Genomic DNA, 20,608 nt, shown 5'->3' with positions numbered 1-20,608 from the left:
GAAAGAGACTTCCTCCCGGCCCACCAGGCCTACCACTGATCGGGAATCTGCTTTCTGTCAAGCGCGGCTTCTATTTCCGTGACTGCATCCGCTGGGCCAAGCAGTATGGTCCTGTGCTGTGGTGCGTATACCTCTCGTTCGCCGCCTAGGTTGTTTTTCACATCCCATGCAGGTTCGGTCAGGCCCATTCGTGGTTTTTGGTAGTTCTCTTTTTCCGGAGCTACGAAAGCATTCTGGTGCTTAACGTTCTATGAATATCGTCAAAACTGTATTACTTTGCTCGACAGCATGTATGGGGCTGCGTGCACGCGTATAGCTTTTGACCACGGCAGTGAGAGAGTGGCTCACTTTAAGATGCAAACATGAAAAAAAAAAGTGTTTGGAAAATAATTTGCCTGCTGCGGCAGTCCAAAAAGTGTTTAACACGCAACAGAATTGGTGGCCTGAAAAGCAATGCCAGAGTCTTTCCTAGCGCACTTGTATGGGTAGATGATGAAGGTCTCTTCCAAAATAAAGGTGTGCCAGTATTGTTAAAGCCTATGATATGCATATTTACGTGCAATAAGGGCTTCATTGACCTATCTGCAGAGGGTAGAAGGTATGTTTTAATTACAAGTAAATTAATATGCAAGTCGAAAACGGCAGCCTGTGAACGCCGGGCACATTTCGGTCTTCGTGCAATGATTCGATGCTAGCCCGTCCGTAAACAGAATACTGTAGAGCGCTCGTGGCACCACATTGAGATACTGACGTCAACTACAGCAAAACTAACGACGCCATGAAAGTGCTGTTCGTGTTCATAGAGAGTGGGGATGCGCTAAGAAAACTGACTGGGAATAACCCAAGCGGAATATTTGCGATGATGCCAAGACATCACTTCAGTTGGTTCCTCTCTTTCTGTGTGCCTCATTCCGCGTCTGTGAACACAATTCCGCAGAGGGTGCCGCTCTTTTGCAACAACCACATTGCACCTATTGTATCTGCTGATGCAAATCAGCAGATACAATCAGCAAAAGATCACAAACGCATCAAGTAATCTTATTCCCCTTCTGCGAAAACAATGACACAAAGAAGAAATAATGCGTAGGTGTCTAAGTATTGCGGTTAAACAGTGTAGCAAGATGATGCAGCCACCGACGCCTCCAGTCTCTGTGAGCAACGTAACCTGTGATGTGATGGCCATATCACATCATCATCATCATCAGCCTATATTTATGTCCACTGTAGGTCGAAGGCCTCTCCCTGCGATCTCCAATTACCCCTGTCTTGCGCTAGCTGATTCCAACTTGCGCCTGCGAATTTCCTAACTTCATCACCCCATCTAGTTCTCTGCCATCCTCGACTGCGCATCCCTTCTCTTGCTATCCATTTTGTAACTCTAATGGTCCACCGGTTATCCATCCTACGCATTACATGGCCTGCCCATTCCTTTTTTTTTTTTTTTTTTTTGATGGCCGGATCACATGGGAAGCCGGAAATAGCCAATCTACCATAGATTACAGTGTGGTGAACCCGCCGTGGTTGCTCAGTGGCTATGGTGTTGAGCTGCTGAGCACGAAGTCGCGGGATCGAATCCCGGCCATGACAGCCGCATTTCGAGGGGGGCGAAATGCGAAAACACCCGTGTACTTAGATTTAGGTGCACGTTAAAAAACCCCAGGTGGTCCAAATTTCCGGAGTGCCCCACTACGGCGGGCCTCATAATCAGATCGTGGTTTTGGCACGTAAAACCCCATAATTTAATTTTTTTACAGTGTGATGACTGAAGGAATTTAGGATAAGTTGAGAGACATTGTCATTGATGAGGAAGCATGTAGCAGCATTTAAGAAGTCGACTTCTACAGCCCCTGCCACACTATATAGAGGGAAAACGCGCGCGGAAGCTTTTTCTTACGGCCCGAGGGATCGGTCGTAGACCAATTTTTCGCGCCTTGCCGCACGCCACGGATAAAGCAGACCAATGAGAGTGGTCCCTTCAGTGACGTGCCGGCGGGAAACTGGTATCACGCATACACGCGCGACCGCTCAACTCGCATTCGCGTCGGGTGTCAACCGGACGCTCGATTCGCACTTCCGTCTGCTCGCGTCAGCTCTCGTTTGCGCCTGTTTTGGTTGGCTTGATATGGCCTCGTTCGCGCTTTTCTTGCATGGTTTATGATTGTTTTAACAGCGAAGCTGTTTAAGGCAACCGTAAAACGTGCGCCGTGCGCGCTTCACGAAAAGCCATACGCGCCGTAGCCATGGCAACCAGCGACGCCGCAGCTGCCTGCCACTGCGTTGCCTATAGCAACCACATCGCGGAGCGTCGCGCGCTATGCTCGGGAGAGAGAAATATAAAATGAGAGCGATAGAGAAACAAACTGTAGCGGTACCACAGAACACCCATACAAACTTAGCGAAGGGAAACTGTACCCTCCAAAGTGCAACGGAAATAAGCGTAGCGGTGGCGTTGTGAACTAAAGTATGCGACCGAGAGATGGCGCTGGGATTCTGGAACCATATAAAAGCACTCGGAGCTCCAACTAGAAACTCGCAAACGGCTATAAGGGATGAAGACGGTAACATCTACGAAGGCGATGATGCGCTGCGGTACATCACAGACGTTATCAGGCATAACTTCGGTACGAGAAAAAGTGTAGTTCAGACAACAGATCCAGCAACAACAGAGAGGCTTTAGAGATCAAAATTCAGCATAGAAAGCTTCTATTGGAAAAAGGCAGCAGAAAATGTCCCTAACAACACGGCAGCAGGACCCGATGAAATCCCAATACAGCTAATCAAAAACCTCGGTTCAAAAAGCAAGGCACTGCTGACTAATGCCATAGAGCAAGTGATTAGAACAAAGAATATTCCCGTTGGATGGCGTGAAAGCAAGATGAATCTCATCTACAAAGGCAAAGGAGATAAGGATAAGACGAGCTCGTACAGGCCAGTTACAGTAACGTCGGTGATATATAGAATGGCAATGCAAGCCATAACATTAGAACTGTCGAAGTGGGTGGAGGAAAACGGTGTATTGGGGGAACTACAGAATGGGTTCAGGCCAGGCAGACGCTTAGAAGACAATATGTTTGTACTAACTGAGTGCATAGAGATTTCAGTAGCTCAGAAAAGACCTTTATGGGTAGCATCTCTAGATATTAAAGGAGCTTATGACAACGTAGACAGGGAATTGTTGTGGGATATTCTTCAATACGAAGGCATAGATGACGATTTCGTGGAGCTGCTGAGGGAGATATATCGAGACAACCAAGTACAAGTGGCATGGGAAGGTCGAAAAGGAAATGAAATGGTGGGAATTCACCAAGGATTGAAGCAAGGATGCCCTCTGTCACCATTGTTGTTCACGCTTTACGTCAAGGGCATAGAAAGACGACTGGAAAACAGCGAATTAGGTTTTGATTTATCCTACATGCGTAATGGACAAATGGTGCAACAAAAGGTCCCTGGATTGATGTACGCAGACGACATTGTGCTACTAGCGGACAATAAAAAAGATTTACAGATACTTGCGAATATCTGTGGGAACGCAGCGACAAATCTAGGCCTTAAGTTTAGCACAGAGAAATCAGGGATTATGATCTTTAATGAACACACGAGTAACTTCGTGGTGTCAATTCAACAGCAAGTAATACCCATAGTGAAGCAATATAAGTACCTCGGCGTACACATAAACGAAGGAAAGAATTACTCAAGCAACCACCAAGATAATCTGAAAATAAAGGGGAAGCGGAATGCAGCATTAATGAAACACAGAGCACTGTGGGGCCACAATAAGTATGAGGTGGTGCGTGGAATCTGGAAAGGAGTAATGGTGCCAGCGCTAACATTCGCAAATGCCATTATATGCTTAAAATCGGATATATTGGCGGGTTTAGAAGTTAACCAAAGATCAGTAGGCCGGTTGGCTTTGGGAGCACACGGTAATACGACAAATGAGGCAGTGCATGGAGACATGGGTTGGGCCTCTTTTGAAGTCAGAGAAGCACAAAGCAAAATTAGTTTTGAAGAAAGGCTCAGGAACATGGATGAAAATAAATGGGCGGCTAAAGTGCACAAGTATCTCTACATGAAAAGCGTGGACACAGAATGGAGGAAGAGGTCAAGGAAGTTGGCAACCAAGTACAGGATAATCGAAACTGTAAATAGACAACCAGGGGTCATCAGAAAGAAAGTGAGAGAAATAGAGACCGTGAATTGGATGCAAAGAATGGAAACGAAAAGGACAATGGAGATTTACAAGAATGAGAAGAAAGAAATTAGAAGGGAAAATCTGTACGATAACACAAAGGGCAGTGCCTTGCTATTTGAGGCTCGAGCCGGTTGCCTAAGGACGAAAACATATCGGAACAAATATTCGGAACTAGATGAGACATGTGTATGCTGCAGTAAAGATCCAGAGACCACTCAGCACATCCTAATGGAATGCGACGGGATCCACCCAGCGAGAACCGTAGGTAACGTGCAACTCCCAGAAGCACTTGGGTTTAAAGTGGAATGAAACATAAACAGATCAGCCGTAGAGATCAGCAAGAGACGATTAGAGTACTGGTGGAAAAAAAAGCAGGGAAAAGATCGATACGACCTGATCTCTTAAAATCATAGGCAGCGGTACAAGCTAAATTTTTGAAAAAGGTATAGAAAAATGCGAGATAAAGAACATGTGTAGTATACCTGATTAAATCAAGCAGGCTAGGTGACTATTTGTCGCCACCCCGTTTCAAAGGGGATGCCAATAAATCATCATCATCATCATCAATCTAGTGGACGTTATGCAGGATGAAATAATGCAGACACGGCAAAACAGTTGTTGGAGTGGGAAGAGGAAACCACACAAGGAAATAAAACAAGCTATAGGAGAGCGTAAAGAGGCATCTAGGGCTCATCGAGAAGCCAAAAAGTTGGGATTACAAGAAGAGGTGCTCCTTAGATGGAATACATACCGAGAAAAGAAAAGGGTGGCGAGTGAGCTCGTGCAAGAGAAAATTAAATGCGCAAGTGGACGTTGGGTGCATAACATTCACAAAAAAGACAAAACCGCCCCAAAAGTATTCTGGAACCATATAAAAGCACTCGGAGCCATAACTAAAAACTCGCAAACAGCTATAAGGGATGAAAACGGTGACATTTACGAAGGAGACGGTGCGCTGCGGTACATCATAGACGTTATTAGGGATAACTTCGGCACGAGAAAAAGCGTAGTTCAGACAACAGCTCCAGCAACAGCAGAGAGGCCCGAGAGATCAAAATTTAGCATAGAAAGCTTTTATTGGGAAAATGCAGCAGAAAATATCCCCAATAACACAGCAGCAGGACCCCATGAAATCCCAATACAGATCATCAAAAACCTCGGTCCAAAAAGCAAGGCACTGCTGACTAATGCCATAGAGCAAGTGATTAGAACAAAAAAAAATTCCCGTTGGATGGCGTGAAAGCACGATGAACCTCATCTACAAAGGCAAAGGAGATAAGGATAAGACGAGCTCGTACAGGCCGGTTAAAGTAACGTTGGTGATATATAGAATGGCAATGCAAGCCATAACATTAGAACTGTCGAAGTGGGTGGAGAAAAACAAGGTATTGGGGGAACTACAGAATGGTTTCAGGCCAGGCAGACGCATAGAAGATAATATGTTTGTACTAACTCAGTGCATAGAGATTTCAGTAGCTCAGAAAAGACCTTTATCGATAGCATTTCTAGATATTGTCACGTAGTAGTGGCGGTAGAGAAAACAGTCGCAAAACTGTGTATGACGAAACTTGTTTATTGGGCGAACCTGTGCCCACAAAAGCAAGCTACACTCAAAGCACAACGATAGCGGCGAACACAGTCGGCGATCGTCGAAAATCTGATCAGCGGCGAAACGCGTCGGCTTTTATACCTGAGTCATCGAAGGTTCCAGATTAATCCCTGATGCCCGCGGGTCTTCCAGAAAGTTCTAGTGAATTCGCGTCAGTCATACAATCAGATAACATAAGCGTCGGTGAAAACAGGCAACGGAAAGAAGCATAGATAACGTTCTAGAAACTTCCGATACAGGCGCGTCCTGCGCCGAGCGATAACGTTTAACATTTGTTAGCCTGTGGAAAGCGGCCACCGGTGAAAGATAAACATGTATACGTGTCAATATTAAAGGAGCTTATGACAACGTAGACAGGGAATTGTTGTGGGATATTCTTCAATACGAAGGCATAGATGACGATTTCGGGGAGCTGCTGAGGGAGATATATCGAGACAACCAAGTACAAGTTGTATGGAAAGGTCGAAAGGGTAATGAAATGGTGAGAATTCACCAAGGATTGAAGCAAGGATGCCCTCTGTCACCATTGTTGTTCACGCTTTACGTCAAGGGTATAGAAAGACGACTGGAAAACAGCGAATTAGTTTTTGATTTATCCTACATGCGTAATGGACAAATGATGCAACAGAAGGTCCCTGGTCTGATGTACGCAGACGACATTGTGCTACTAGCGGACAATAAAAAAGATTTACAGATACTTGCGAATATCTGTGGCAACCCAGCGACAAATCTAGGCCTTAAATTTAGCACAGAGAAATCAGGAATTATGATCTTTAATGAAGAGACGAGTAATTACGTGGTGTCAATACCCATAGGCAAGCAATATAAATACCTCGGCGTATACATAAACGAAGGAAAGACTTACTCAAGCAACCACTAAGATTATCTGAAAATAAAGGGCAAGCGGAATGCAGCAGCAATGAAACACCGAGCACTGTGGGGCCACAATAAATGGTGGTGCGTGGAATCTGGAAAGGAGTAATGGTGCCAGCGCTAACGTTCGAAAATGCCATTCTATGCTTAAAATTGGATATCTTGCCGGGGTTGGAAGTTAACCAAAGATCAGTAGGCCGGTTGGCTTTGGGAGCCCACGGTAATACCACAAATGAGGCAGTGCAGGGTGACATGGGTTGGGCCTCTTTTGAAGTCAGAGAAGCACACAGCAAAATTAGTTTTGAAGAAAGGCTCACGAACATGGATGAAAATAAATGGGCGGCTGAAGTGCACAAGTATCTGTACATGAAAAGCGTGGACACAGAATGGAGGAAGAGGTCAAGGAAGTTGGCAACCAAGTGCAGGATAATCGAAACTGCAAATAAACAACCAGGAGTCATCAGAAATAAAGTGAGAGAAATAGAGACCGTGAATTGGATGCAAAGAATGGAAACAAAAAGGACAATGGAGATTTACAAGAATGAGAAGAAAGAAATTAGAAGGGAAAATCTGTACGATAACACAAAGGGCTGTAAGATAACCGGCTCGAGCCTTGCTATTTGAGGCTCGAGCCGGTTGCCTATAGACCAAAACATCCCGGAGCAAATATTCGGAACAAGATGAGGCATGTGGATGTTGCAGGAAAGATCTAGAGACCACTCAGCACATCCTAATGGAATGCGACGAGATCCACCCAGCGAGAACCGTAGGTAACGTGCAACTACCAGAAGCGCTTGGGCTTAATGTGGAAGGAAACATTAACAGATCAGCTGTATATATAAGCAAGAGACGATTAGAGTACTGGTGGGAAAAAAGCAGGGAAACGATAGATGCGACCTGATCTCTTAAAATCATAGGTAGCGGTACAAGATAAATTGTTTAAAAAAAAGAAAAAGATTAATGAGGGGTATAAAAAATGCTATATAAAGAACATGTATAGTATACCTGATTAAATCAAGCAAGCTAGATGACTATTTGTCGCCGCCCTGTTTCAGAGGGGATGCCAATAAATAATCATCTTCATCTAATGTGATCATCATTACGTAGTGAGCAATATGGCCGCTACGGTAGCGGTTCGTAGGGCTCGTCGCGCTGCTCGCTCGCTGGTTTTGGGCGTTTTGTTACCGGTTTCGGGGCGGTATTCGTGTGTTCTGTACTCTAACATCACTACAGATATTGTGACGGAAGCGAGATGGAGGCGAAGGATATATTTACAAAATATATGCAGAGGAGACTAGGGCAAGAGATGTCCGATCCGGACGAAGTGCCAGCGTCTTCATTGTCGTCTTTGTCGCTCTGCCAAGCATAGCGTTGATCCACATTTATGGATCGCTCCGTAACATCACTCTCCGGCAGCTGAAGCGCCGTCCTGGCGCTTGCTATGAAGGCGAGGAGCTAGAAGAGCAGTGTGGCTTCCGCCGGGAAACATGAACAACTTCAGTTGGCAGCGATGAGGTCGAAGAAGCAGGTTCCATGAGTACAATTTCGTTATTTACGTCACCGAGTTGATGAAGAACCTTGTAGGGCCCGGTGTAACGTGAGAGGAGCGTCTCTGATAGGCCAATGCGGCGGCATGGCGACCATAGGAGGACCAGAGAGCCAGGAGTGAAGTGCACGTTTCTGTGTCGGCTGTCATAACGGGACTTCTGGGCTGCTTGCGAAGCAGAAAGTCGATCGTGGGCAAGTTGACGAGCTGCACGGGCTCGAGCTGCGACGTCACTGGCATATTGAGTAGGCGAGTGAGGAGCCGAAGGAAGGAGAGTCTCGAAGGGCAATACAGGATGTCGGTCAAAGAGCAGATAAAACGGTGAATATCCAGCGGTGTCATGCCGTGAGGAATTGTACGCAAAGGTAACAAATCGTAACGTGCAGTCCCAGTCACGGTGATCTGGTGAAACATACATGGCCAGCATCTCGGTTATCGTCACGATGAAGACGCTGGCACTCGGGCCGGATCGGACATCTCTTGCCCTAGTCTCCTCTGTATATATTTTGTAAATATATCCTTCGCCTCCATCTCGCTTCCGTCACAATATCTTTATCATGGCGCCAGGTGACCGAGAGGCCTCAACTGGCAATAAAACACTTCAAACAAGTAAGCTTACATTGTTTATTGTCAATGGTGAGTGAGTGAAGCAGTACATGCTCACAATTTTCGTACAGCTCAGGTAGTCTTAATGTTGTCCGACGCTGAGTTTACAACATACAGAAACACAGATAACCATCTATTTCATCATCATCATCATCATCATCATCATCATCATCATCATCATCATCATCGGCCTATATTTATGTCCACTGCAGCACGAAGGCCTCTCCCTGCGATCTCCAATTAACCCTGTCTTGCGCTAGCGTATTCCAACTTGCGCCTGCAAATTTCCTAACTTCATCATCCCATCTGGTTTTCTGCCGACCTCGATTGCGCTTCCCTTCTCTTGGTATTCATTCTGTAACCCTAATAGTACACCGGCTATCCATCCTACGCATTACATGGCCTGCCCAGCTCCATTTCTTCCGCGTAATGTCAACTAGAATATCTGCCATCCCCGTTTGTTCTCTGATCCACACCGCTCTCTTCCTGTCTCTTAACGTTAGTCCTAAGATTTTTCGTTCCATCGCTCTTTGTGCGGTCTTTAACTTGTTCTCGAGCTTCTTTGTTAACCTCCAAGTTTCTGCCACATATGTTAGCACCGGTAGAATGCAACGATTGTACACTTTTCTTTTCAACGACCGTGGTAAGCTCCCAGTCAGGATTTGGCAATGCCTGCCGTATGCACTCCAACCCAATTTTATTCTTCTGTAAATTTATTTCTCTTGGTCAGAGTCCCCTGTGAGTAACCGACCTAGGTAAACGTACTCCTTTACAGACTCTAGAGGCTGACTGGCGATCCTGAATTCTTGTTCCGTTGCCAGGCTATTGAACATTATGTTTGTCTTCTGCGTAATAATCTTCAACCCCACTCTTACACTTTTTCGATTAAGGTCCTCAATCATTAGCTGTAATTCGTCCCCATTGTTGCTGAATAGGACAGTGTCATATGCAAACCGATGGCTGCTGAGATATTCGCCGTCGATCCTCACTCGTAAGCCTTCCCAGTCTAAGAGCTTGAATACTTCTTCTAAGCATGCAGTGAATAGCATTGGAGAGATTGTGTCTCCTTGCCTGACCCCCTTGTTTATAGGTATCTTTCTACTTTTCTTGCGGAGAGCCAAGGTTGCTGTGAAATCCTTGTAGATATTTGCCAATATATTCACGTATGCGTCCTGTACTCCTTGATTACGCAATGCCTCTATGACTGTTGGTATCTCTACTGAATCAAATGCTTTTTCATAATCCATGAAAGTCATACAGAGAGGTTGATTGTACTCCGCAGATTTCTTTATTACCTGATTGATAACATGTATATGATCCATCGTAGAGTATCCTTTCCTGAAGCCTGCATGTTCTCTTGGTTGGCTGAAGTCAAGTGTTGCCCTGATTCTATTGGAAATTGGTGAATATTTTATGCAATACTGAAAGCAAGCTAATGGGTCTATAATTATTCAATTCTTTAAGGTCTCCCTTCTTATGGATGAGTATAATGTTGGTGTTCTTCCAGCTTTCTGGTACACTTGAAGTCGTGAGGCATTGCGTGAGGCATTGCGCATTGCGGCTGTATTGTACTGTATTATAATTATAACGACATGGCGCAGTCGCAGAACAGCTGTACCACGACATGCCTTTTGAGCATCGCCAGCAATGTGGCAGTTATCTGCAGTGGCAAATAATAAAGTTGTTCTATCCTTCTTCACTGCACAGGATAAAACTGGCCTTCACAAACGTTGTTGTCCTTGTGGATGACACGTCCATTCAGAAGTACCTGTGCAAGAGAGAGATGCTGAATCGTCCCTCTAACTGGACAGTCCAAAACAACAGCAAAGGTAAGTGGCTGCGTTCTTCCCCAATGTACCACCTTGCGCAAAAAAACTTGGAGGACGCTTAAGCTTCGCTTTTAAGAGTGGAACACGACATCATTCAAATATCCCTGACTGCTTCTCACGCTTCCTGGCAACTGCAGCTTATATAACCTTAATGTTTACCGGAAACGCTGGCGGCGAACGCTATGCACGATGGCGAGCTTTCTGTTAGAAACGCGGCCTCTTGCCTGGGCTGATCCCGGAGGTTGTGCACAGCCGCGCCAAGAAAATTACATCATTTTGAGGTTTTTGTTATTGTGCCGCTCATTTTAGTATTTCAGTCTGAGAAGATTTAACATAAAAGGCAAGCGCTGTCGGTGTCTTGTTTCATGACATTTGTTTGTGGGCTTTCATTCCCAAAATTCCGAGGAATAACTTTGTCAAGAATGTAAGACGTTGTATTGGCAACTTAAGTGATAGAATGAATGTAACCCGCATATACCGCATGTCATATAGCAAGGCGTGGCATATACATAAATATTTACGAACGTTTTCGCTCACGGGCAAAACTGCCGATGCCGACACCGACACCGGATTTTCTGCGACACGGGGCCCTTAATGCTATCGCGTTAAAACTCGTCCACTCAAAGATCTGGCGACTCCTGCCTTCGCTTAAAGCCTGCACCCCACCCCCCCTTTCTCTTTAAATATAAAACTACAATCACGCAAACTTGAAATTTTGCCCACACATTACTCCTAACTTTCACCCCATTCCCTCAACATATAAACTACGTGAAAAGAAATAATGTCTCCCAAGACACCAACTGACTGTCCCAACGTGGCAGCGGCCCGCTGAGTCGCGTACCTCAGGATTTCATTAAAGTTTTACATCCATCCATGCATCCATCCCAAGACACCGATAAAATACGTTTGTGAGCGCACTCGCGAGCAACTTTCAGTGGCAATGAAAGCGTGCGCCTACGTTCGAAGACGAGGGCAACGTGACCATCGCAGGGATCGTGGCTCTGAGCGGCCAGGCCTGGAAGGAAAACAGGCGCCTGTGCATGCAGATCCTCGCCGACCTAGGATACGGAAAGGAGTCCATGCACATCCGCATTCAGGTGAGTCACGTGTATGCTCACGATACTGTTTCTTCTCGATTATCGCTGCACTGTGCCGCGATGTTTTTTTTTTTTTTTTTTTCTTCATGCTAATAGGATTCTTCGCCTACTTCAGCCGTTTTGAGCCTTCTTACTTACTTCATTACAGCTTTGTGATTTCACTCGCTGTGCCGTCGTCATCACGCCTTCTAGCCCGACCCAGTGACTCAAGTTGTCTAATAAATAGCTAATCCAGTAGGTATGGGCTCGTGGTCGTGATGCCGTCACGGTCGCTGCATCATCTTGATTCCAGCTTTGTCATCCGACACTCGTCATGCCGTCGCGGCATCATCCTCATACAATCGTCATGCATGCGTTCTCTTCGTCTTCTTCTTTCTGGGGTTTTACGTGCCAAAACCAGTTCTGATTATGAGGCACGCCGTAGTGGAGGGCTCCGGATTAATTTTGACCACCTGGGGTTCTTTAACGTGCACTACAACGCAAGCTCTGACCTTTGTATGCGCTGTGCATTCGCCGCTCAGTTTCCGTTGAAGCGATAGACCGCGCGAACCTGCGCTTGCTGCCAGCGTTTCGACAGTCGTTGGCTGCGGCCATACAGTGTGATCTATTCATGCTTGTTTGTGCGCGCTGACACCACGATTGTTTATTGAGTTAGTAAGCCAATGTGTCCAAGTTTATGCAGCCGATAAAACTACTATCCCTACTCCGAATAGTTCTCTACTAATTTGCTATCGCAATCGATGCTTCGCCTTTCGGGCGAAACTGCGACAATTTCTTTTTATCATTGTCATCACTTCAGTGCGGTCATACCATTGTCGTCACGCCGTCGTCATAACGCCTTCAAAGTTGCATTGACGTCAATCTTTCTTTCTTTATTGTATTGTATTTACGTGATTCTGCCACCCTCGTGAAGCCGTAATTGCCTTCGTGGTCGGGCCAACTTCGTCATTCGGCGTGTACCATTGTCGTCCATTGATACATCGTCACGCCATTGTCAGCATGCACTCGTTGCCAGCCCATTGTGCCCATGCCGTCGTCATGCATTGGTTGTCATACACCATCGTCGGGACGGCATCGCGGTCCTTCCATCATTGCAACTCTCGTCATGCCGTTCCCGTCATGCCATCGTCCTCACTTCAGTATCTCGTCATCACCATAGTCATCATTTCAGACTTTTGCGCTCAACTACTATTGCGCTTGAAAATAATAATGTTAAATTAAAGTATGTGGTTTTACATGCCAAAAGCACCGTCTGATTATGAGGCGTGTGCCGTAGTGGGAGACTGCGGATTAATTTGGACCACCTGGGGTTCTTTAACGTGCACCTACATCTAAGTACACGGGTGTTTTCTGCATTTTTCCCCCATCGAAATGCGGCCGCCGTGGCCGTGATCGGTGAAGCGAAGCACTGCATTGTGACACTAACGAGCGCCGACAGGGAGCGCTTCGGTAGTCACAGCACAGCAGAGGGTCCAACGCGATATAGCCATAGAATAAACAACCAAGTGTACATAGTTTCACACAATAATTACACATTAAGTAATCATAAAACAAAGAACATTATTAATATTGTCCGACGGCAGGATTCGAACACACGAACTCTGGAAGAGAAGCCCGATGTTTAAACCATTACGCCACGGACGAACGCCTCGACACGCGGCATAAAACGATCTTATGAATTTATCGCGGGCAAGCCAGTGCGTTGAGACACTTGGCGCGTTTCGATATGTCCACCTCGCCAAGCTTAACCGTTGTAATTAGTAGCGATTGTGCGTGTTCGCACCGTGGTCGCAGCTCGACCATAGAGAAAGAAATTCAACAATAGGGGACACTCGGCGAAAACTGCATGGCAACAGGAAACACGTCACAATATTATTGACCCCATCCGATAGCTACCGCGAGCATCGACAAAGAAAAGTGAAATTAAGTTAACAGACATTGTTTTATTTTTTAAATTATTTGCCGCGATAATTAAAAGTTTTGCGTACAAATTAACTTATACTTTGCGACTTATTTTTCTTGCGTTACCTGGCGACGGGCCAATGACGCTCCAGATGCATGCGTCATGCGCCAGACACGCCACCGAAGCGAGCGAGGACGGCAGCGCGTGTGAGCGCACGCCTGTTCGGCGACCCGTCAGTGTCCTTTTTTTTTAAATGCGAAGCATTTCTTGGTGAACATTTGCTAGTTTAACAATATTTATCTATCTATCTAGCCGCCTACGTCTTTGTGCTCTCATGGTCGTTTCGTTAACTTGGTATGTACAAAAATTGGCATACTATGACAAGAGTATATGACCTACAATAATTATATGTCATGACATGAATGTCATGACATGCGTGTCATGTAGGTCATGAAACAGCCGCCTATGTCCTGGTGTTCTCATGGTCGTTTCGTTAGCTTGGTATGTACCAAAATTGACATACTATGACAGGAGTGTATGGCGAACATGAGTGATAGGTCATGACATAAACGCCATGACATCATGATATTTGATGACCTATCATGACATATCTGATGTAGGTTATGACAATGACTCAGCGAAAATAGATGCGAGAACACTCAGAAACCACTCAGCGACCTGGGATCTGCCAGCTTTTTTTATTGTAGCCTGGTTTCTTGGCCCCAGCGTATTCTTTCGTTCCTTCTGCACTTGGACATGGCACAACTGCACTATTGGACTACAGCAAGATGAGAAATTTTGTTTCACAGTCTGCGACGCAAGTTAGCTTAAGGCACGGGCCCGAGACTTATGACGTAGTTAGCGAAAAACAGCACGGCCATCCTGGCGCTGTTAACTTGAGTTGATGAATCATGCTGGGACATGTTTCCGACGCTTCCTAGGGGATTATTGTAACTTATTTTTGTACTTTTGAGGCACACTGGCCGCACATGGCGCTGTGACGTAGTTAGCGAGAACCAACTTGGCCGTAGTGCGTAGTGTAGTGCATCTTACTAGGAGAAGTTTGTGCCGCTTTCTCTGACGCCAGACATTACTGAAAAGTAATTTCGTAACTTTTTGGGGTACTCTTTAGGTACGCTGGCCGCACAGAGCGATGTGACGCAGTTTGCGATAAGCAGCTCGGCCGTGGTGACAAAGTTAGTTTGGTGTGTAATGAATCTTAGGGGGACAAGTTTGTGACGTTTTTTGTGGCTCCGCAACAACATATACCTTCTTTCGGTACTCACGCTTGTCGAAAACGCGATCAGCGATTGCCAAGAGTGATAACATGGGAGTGTGTTGCTGGCGCCGGCAGAACGCGCAAAAGATAACGCCGAGGAACATAACAGAAACTTGTAATTTGAAAATTCTGTCTTCTAAAGGACTGAAAACAGGCTTTGCACCCACGCATTTGTCTTGAGTGCGAGTAGAAGGCATTCTGCGAGCGTCTAGTATGGTCCGGCCGGGAGCCTCTGTTGGCGTCCATCTGTATACGTAGCGTACCATCGTGTCGCCTGAGGCCAAGTTTTGGAAACGCGAAGTTGCACGCATATTTGTGATATTAAAGTGCCGGAAATAATGCCCGGGAATGGGAAAATGCTTGGAAATCAGATGTTTTCATATGGTATTGTTTGGGATGAGTCGGGTATTTTCTACGCCATGTATGTAAAAGCGAATTGCTTTTTGTTTGTAATGCCGCCCATTCACCGCTTTCGCAAGTTTCGCCTCTACATGCAGTATTCTTATGTCTAAATACCAAAATGACGCCATGCTTGTAATTTACTTTTTCTCAACTGATACCGTACGGTGGAGCTTTGTACGGGAACTACTGCTTACCTGGAGCAAACAACGTTGGATGAATACACAAAACGCCAGGACCGAGTACTTATATAGAGCAAAATAAACATTTCCTCATTGGACAAGGTGCCTTGCGTCTACTTTGTGAAATTGCACGTGGCACGCATTCGATGGGGCTTGTTAATATCGTTCGCAATACTTTTTGCGAAATGATAGAACGATTGCGCACCAATACCACACCCGGTTGAGCAATAAAAAACGCCGATGGGCGCAGCCGGCGTAAAGCGTGCCAGCTAGCATTGAAAACGTGCGCGTCCAAAACCGAAAGTGTGGTTCAGGTATTCATAACGACCGCTTGGCGCGCTGCAGTCAATTAGGCCGCTGGACTCTATGGGAGCTCTTGTTGATTTCCTTTCTCTATGGCTCGTCTGGCTGCCGCAGCCACTACGGCGCCGGACCAGAATGCTAGTACACTGTAGCCGAAGCCAACAGGACGCCACCGTGGCCCGCAAATGGTGCGCCTTTCGCAGCAGCAGCTTCTGTGAAGACACGTTTCACTTGCGTGTTCTGCCGATTCCTATGAAAGAGGGATCAACCATATCTTTTTTGTATTTCGCGGGCTTTCTTTAAAGGTAATTAAAAGAAGCTCCATCAATGGTACTTAGTTGCAAACACTTCAGTCGGACATTTTTAAATGTGATGTACAACTTTAGTATTGGCACATTCTTGGTGAAGCAAATATTTTAAAAGTTAGGCAATTAGTTTATACTAAGTAATTGACCTTGCAAGACGAAAAAAATACCGCAGACTAGAGGACGCGATCCTCAACAACACTAAAAAAAATACCGCAGACTAGGAGACGCGATCCTCAACAACACTAATTGGTTTGAGCCTCCTACCACACCCCATCGTTTTATTGCGATAGCAATTATATGGACACTTCAGCCGGATTTCTGCCGTCGGCGTCGCCGTCGCCGTGAGGTTCCGTATAGATAAAATCTTCACCGCGCGCCGTATGCCCGAGCGGAAGCGTGCGGGGACGCGCGCTATCACGGAGAGCGAATGCACGCAATCTCCCACGCGCAAGCAAGGAAGCGGAAAGCCAGCGCCGGAGGGAGCAAGGGGGGGGGGGGGGGGGGGGGGCGCACTTTTCCTCTGCCAACAACCGCGCTTGTCGCTCGCCGCACCGTCTCTTATCTCCACACGGCTCTGACCTTTATGCACTATGCATAAAGTTTCTGTTGAAGCGATAGACCGCACGTACCTTCGCCCGCTGCTGCGGCGTATATATGCGCTTGCTGCCAGCGTTTTGACAGTCGTTGTCTGCAGTCATTCAGTGTGATCTATTCATGTTTGTTTGTGCGCGCTCACACCACGCTTGTTCATTCAGTTAGTGATAGTCGGGCCACATTTTCCAACGCACGCTACACATGTAATGCTGCCCGTATCGGCAGTGCAGCGCTACAGGTGTGTCCCTTCGCACGCGCGCTGCCCACGGGAAGCGCTTCTCATCAACACCACCGTTTCACACGTGCCTTCTCGTGGTCATCGAGTCTCTCTTCATGTCGGTCTACTTACGCCGCAGCACACCTACTTACTTAATCAGCTCATGTTTACTACAATTCATATTGCTACCAAAGCCGCTCACCTTACTTCGTATGACATTGCTGTGTTGCTATCGCATTCATTGCTTCGCCCTTAGGGCGAAACTGTGACATTTTTTAAAACAGTGTCTACTTTTGACTGGGACACCCCGTATGAGAGTGTATCTGTGCGTATATATATATATATATATATATATATATATATATATATATATATATAATTGGAGATCGCAGGGAGAGGCCTTCGTCCGGCAGTGGACATAAATATAGGGTGACGATGTTATATATATAATCATAAGAAGCCAGCAAACAATGACACCAAGGACAACATAGGGGAAATTACTTGTACTTACTAATTGAATTAAAGAAATGATAAATTAATGGAAATGAAAACGGATGAAAAAACAACTGTCGCAGGTGGGGAACGAATCCACGTCTTCGTATTACGCGTGCGATGCACTCACCGCATGCGATGCAAGATATATATATATATATATATATATATATATATATATATATTCTAATGAAGAAGAACGCCTGGACTTAGGCAACAGGATTGCCAACAGCATCGCGTGACGCAGAAGCTCGAGCTTAGAGATTGTGCTCGGTGGAACGCTCGACCCGTCATCGGCCTTTCGTTAAATAAACCTCCTTTAGAATTGGTGGACGTGTTGGGTACCCCTCAGCTCTACCATCCTGGAACTCCGCACTCGGATGCTAACTTCCACCACGCCAGACGCCGAACCACAGACGCTCCCGTCACCACCCGTTCTCTGCGCTGGGGCTATCTGCCAGCGGGATGCTACCATCTTCAGCGGGAGCGACGACAACGACGTTGAAGATTGGCTTGCGTCCTACGAGCGGACGCAAGCCGGCACTCCCGCCTCAAGGCAACGCCGCGTACAGATCATCTGGGCCCCTGGTCATTCGGGTTTGGCTGGAAACGAAGCCGCCCATGATAGCGCCCGAGCTCTCCCACACCAGCGCCATCATCCGTCTCCTGCGTGTTCCGATTCTGACGAGCCCTCTGCTCTGCATCGCGGTCAGGCGCGCGAACATTCAGAGAAATCCTTCTCCACTACTGCAGAGAGCGATTACGCTACCCACCAGCACACAAAACACTGAATAAATCACAATCCACCACTTGGCGACTACTTCAGACGCGAACTTTTCCAAACCCCGTGCTATACCACCGCATTTACCCCGATGCATACTCCCCACTCTGCAAAGCCTGCGAGGCCCGCGCTAACCTCGATCACATCATCTGCGAATGCCCGAAAGCTACACCCGCCAACACCCACCGCACTAACACTACATGCATCATAACTACGGCCGAGCAGTGGGAGACTTTGCTGCTGAGCTTGGACCCAGAAGAGCAGCTCTGGGCCGTCCGGATAGCCGAAGACGTCGCCAGAAAGCAAGGACTGGCCGCCGTACGTCTGAGGAAGGGGAGGTCCGGGGGTTAGTACGTGTCCCAGCCCCCACCGCCCCCAGAACCCATCATGGACACAATAAAGTTTTATCTCTCTCTCTCTCTCTCTCTCTCTACGCTGGAATGATGAGTAGCAACGCAGCCAGCTGTGGAAGACGACGACGAGGACGACAAACGCGGAGCAGTGGCACGAGCGCGTGCCGAGCGCGAGCACGAGCCGCTTGCTTACCGTGACTACGACGACGACGACTTCGCAACTAAAGAAAGAACGTGAACGTCCTGGATCACCATTTGTTGGGAGCTAGGTTAAGCGGAGGCAAGTAATAGACGTTTTCACAGCTTGAAAATGGAGAGTCGAATGGCTTTTATTCAAAAGTAAAAACAAGTTTGCCTGTTGGCTTTGCAGGCGTCTTAGTCGTCCGGGAGCTGCCTCGATACCAAGAAAGAGGAAGGGGTAATGACCCCCAAGGCGAGGGAAGCGAGCTTTTCGAGAAGCGGGGGAGAAAGAAGGGACGGACGGTCACTACAAGATAAAGAAATAAAAATCACCGCCCAAGCACGCTGTTGAGACGGTTAACCAGAGAAGCTGAAACGTGCGGCCCCGGTGTTTATCACTGGGTTAATCCCGATGGTTCATTAAAGTATTCCTCAATTTTATTGCGATAGCAATTATATGGACACTCCAAAGCGGATTTCTGCCATCGGCGTCACCGTCGCCGTGAGGTTCCATATGATGTCAACGGCGATAAGATCGTCGCCGCGCTCCGGGCGCTGTATGTGCGAGTGAAAGGGCGCGAGGGACGCGCGCTTTCACAGGGAGCGAACACGTCGAAGAGCAAACGCGCGTTCTGTGCCGTGCTCCCTGAAGGGCTGCAGAATTAAGCGTCTCTTTCCTCCGTTCCATATATCGAGAGCAAACGCGACTTTTTCCGTCGCGCGAAAGGCTCTGGGGGGACGAGAGGGAGAGAGGGAGGGGAGGCGACGTTTAGCTGCGGCACCAAATGCATATTTATACAAAAACGCCGCGCGCGTTCAGTGCGAACGCGGGCAAAACGCCGACGGCGTCGACAACAATTCTGCGCGTTGTTAGTGCTGCTGCATGTCCAATTTTATACAGCTGATAAAACTACTATCCTTACTCCGTATAGCTCTCTACTAATTTGCTATCGCAATTGATGCTTCGCCTTTCGGGTGAAACTGCGACAATTTTCTGCCGTCCTCGACTGCGCTTCCCTTCTCTTGGTATCCATTCTGTAACTCTAATGGTCCACCGGTTATCCATCCTACGCATTACATGGCCTGCCCAGCTCCACTTTTTGGTTACGTCTTTGTGTTTCTTAATAAGGTTACACACACGTTCGGCTGCGACGGAGAGAACGACGCCACTGACGCCCGCAGTCCGCCGTTGTCGCTTGCGTTCGATGTCTCGAGTTTGCTCGGCGGCATGGTTAGCCTACTCTCCTGTCTCTTAACGTTAGTCCTAAGGAACGAATAAATCTTAGGACTAACGTTAAGAGACAGGAAGAGAGCGGTGTGGATCAGAGAACAAACAGGGATAGCCGATATTCTAGTTGACATTAAGCAGAAGAAATGGAGCTGGACAGGCCATGTAATGCGTAGGATGGATAACCGGTGGACCATTAGGGTTACAGAATGGATACCAAGAGAAGGGAAGCGCAGTCGAGGTCGGCAGAAAACTAGATGGGATGATGAAGTTAGGAAATTTGCAGGCGCAAGTTGGAATACGCTAGCGCAAGACAGGGGTAATTGGAGATCGCAGGGAGAGGCCATCGTCCTGCAGTGGACATAAAAATATAGGCTGATGATGATGATGATGATGATGATGATGATGATGATGGTTAGCCACCACAGCGTGGTTAGCAGCATTTGCCCGCCAATGCCGCTTGGGATTCTTTGAAATTAAATTGCTGCAAAATTAAATCTATCCGTCACGTAAGACAATGAATGGCTCATACCCCCGTAAGCAATGGCTCATACCCCCGCAACCCGGCCTCCTCATTACGACGACAGAAGTTAAATTCTATGCTGGAATGATGAGCGCCAATGGAGCCAGCTGTGGC

The 20,608-nt window shown here is 46.9% G+C and overlaps 1 protein-coding gene across 1 annotated transcript in view; it reads left to right on the top strand.

Annotated features, from left to right (window-relative positions):
- The window catches only part of LOC125944620 (cytochrome P450 2J3-like), a 97,146-nt gene that overhangs the window by 22,366 nt on the left and 54,172 nt on the right, over positions 1 to 20,608 (top strand). The window contains exons 2-3 of the mRNA XM_049665125.1: positions 10,534 to 10,655; positions 11,646 to 11,752. Of these exons, the coding sequence (XP_049521082.1) occupies positions 10,534 to 10,655; positions 11,646 to 11,752 (229 nt within the window). The remainder of the gene's footprint in view (positions 1 to 10,533; positions 10,656 to 11,645; positions 11,753 to 20,608) is intronic.

Source organism: Dermacentor silvarum, chromosome 4 (assembly GCF_013339745.2).
Source record: "Dermacentor silvarum isolate Dsil-2018 chromosome 4, BIME_Dsil_1.4, whole genome shotgun sequence".
NCBI classification, from domain to species: domain Eukaryota; kingdom Metazoa; phylum Arthropoda; class Arachnida; order Ixodida; family Ixodidae; genus Dermacentor; species Dermacentor silvarum.
Note: the sequence above shows the minus strand (reverse complement) of the source record. Positions and strands in the feature narration are given on the sequence as shown.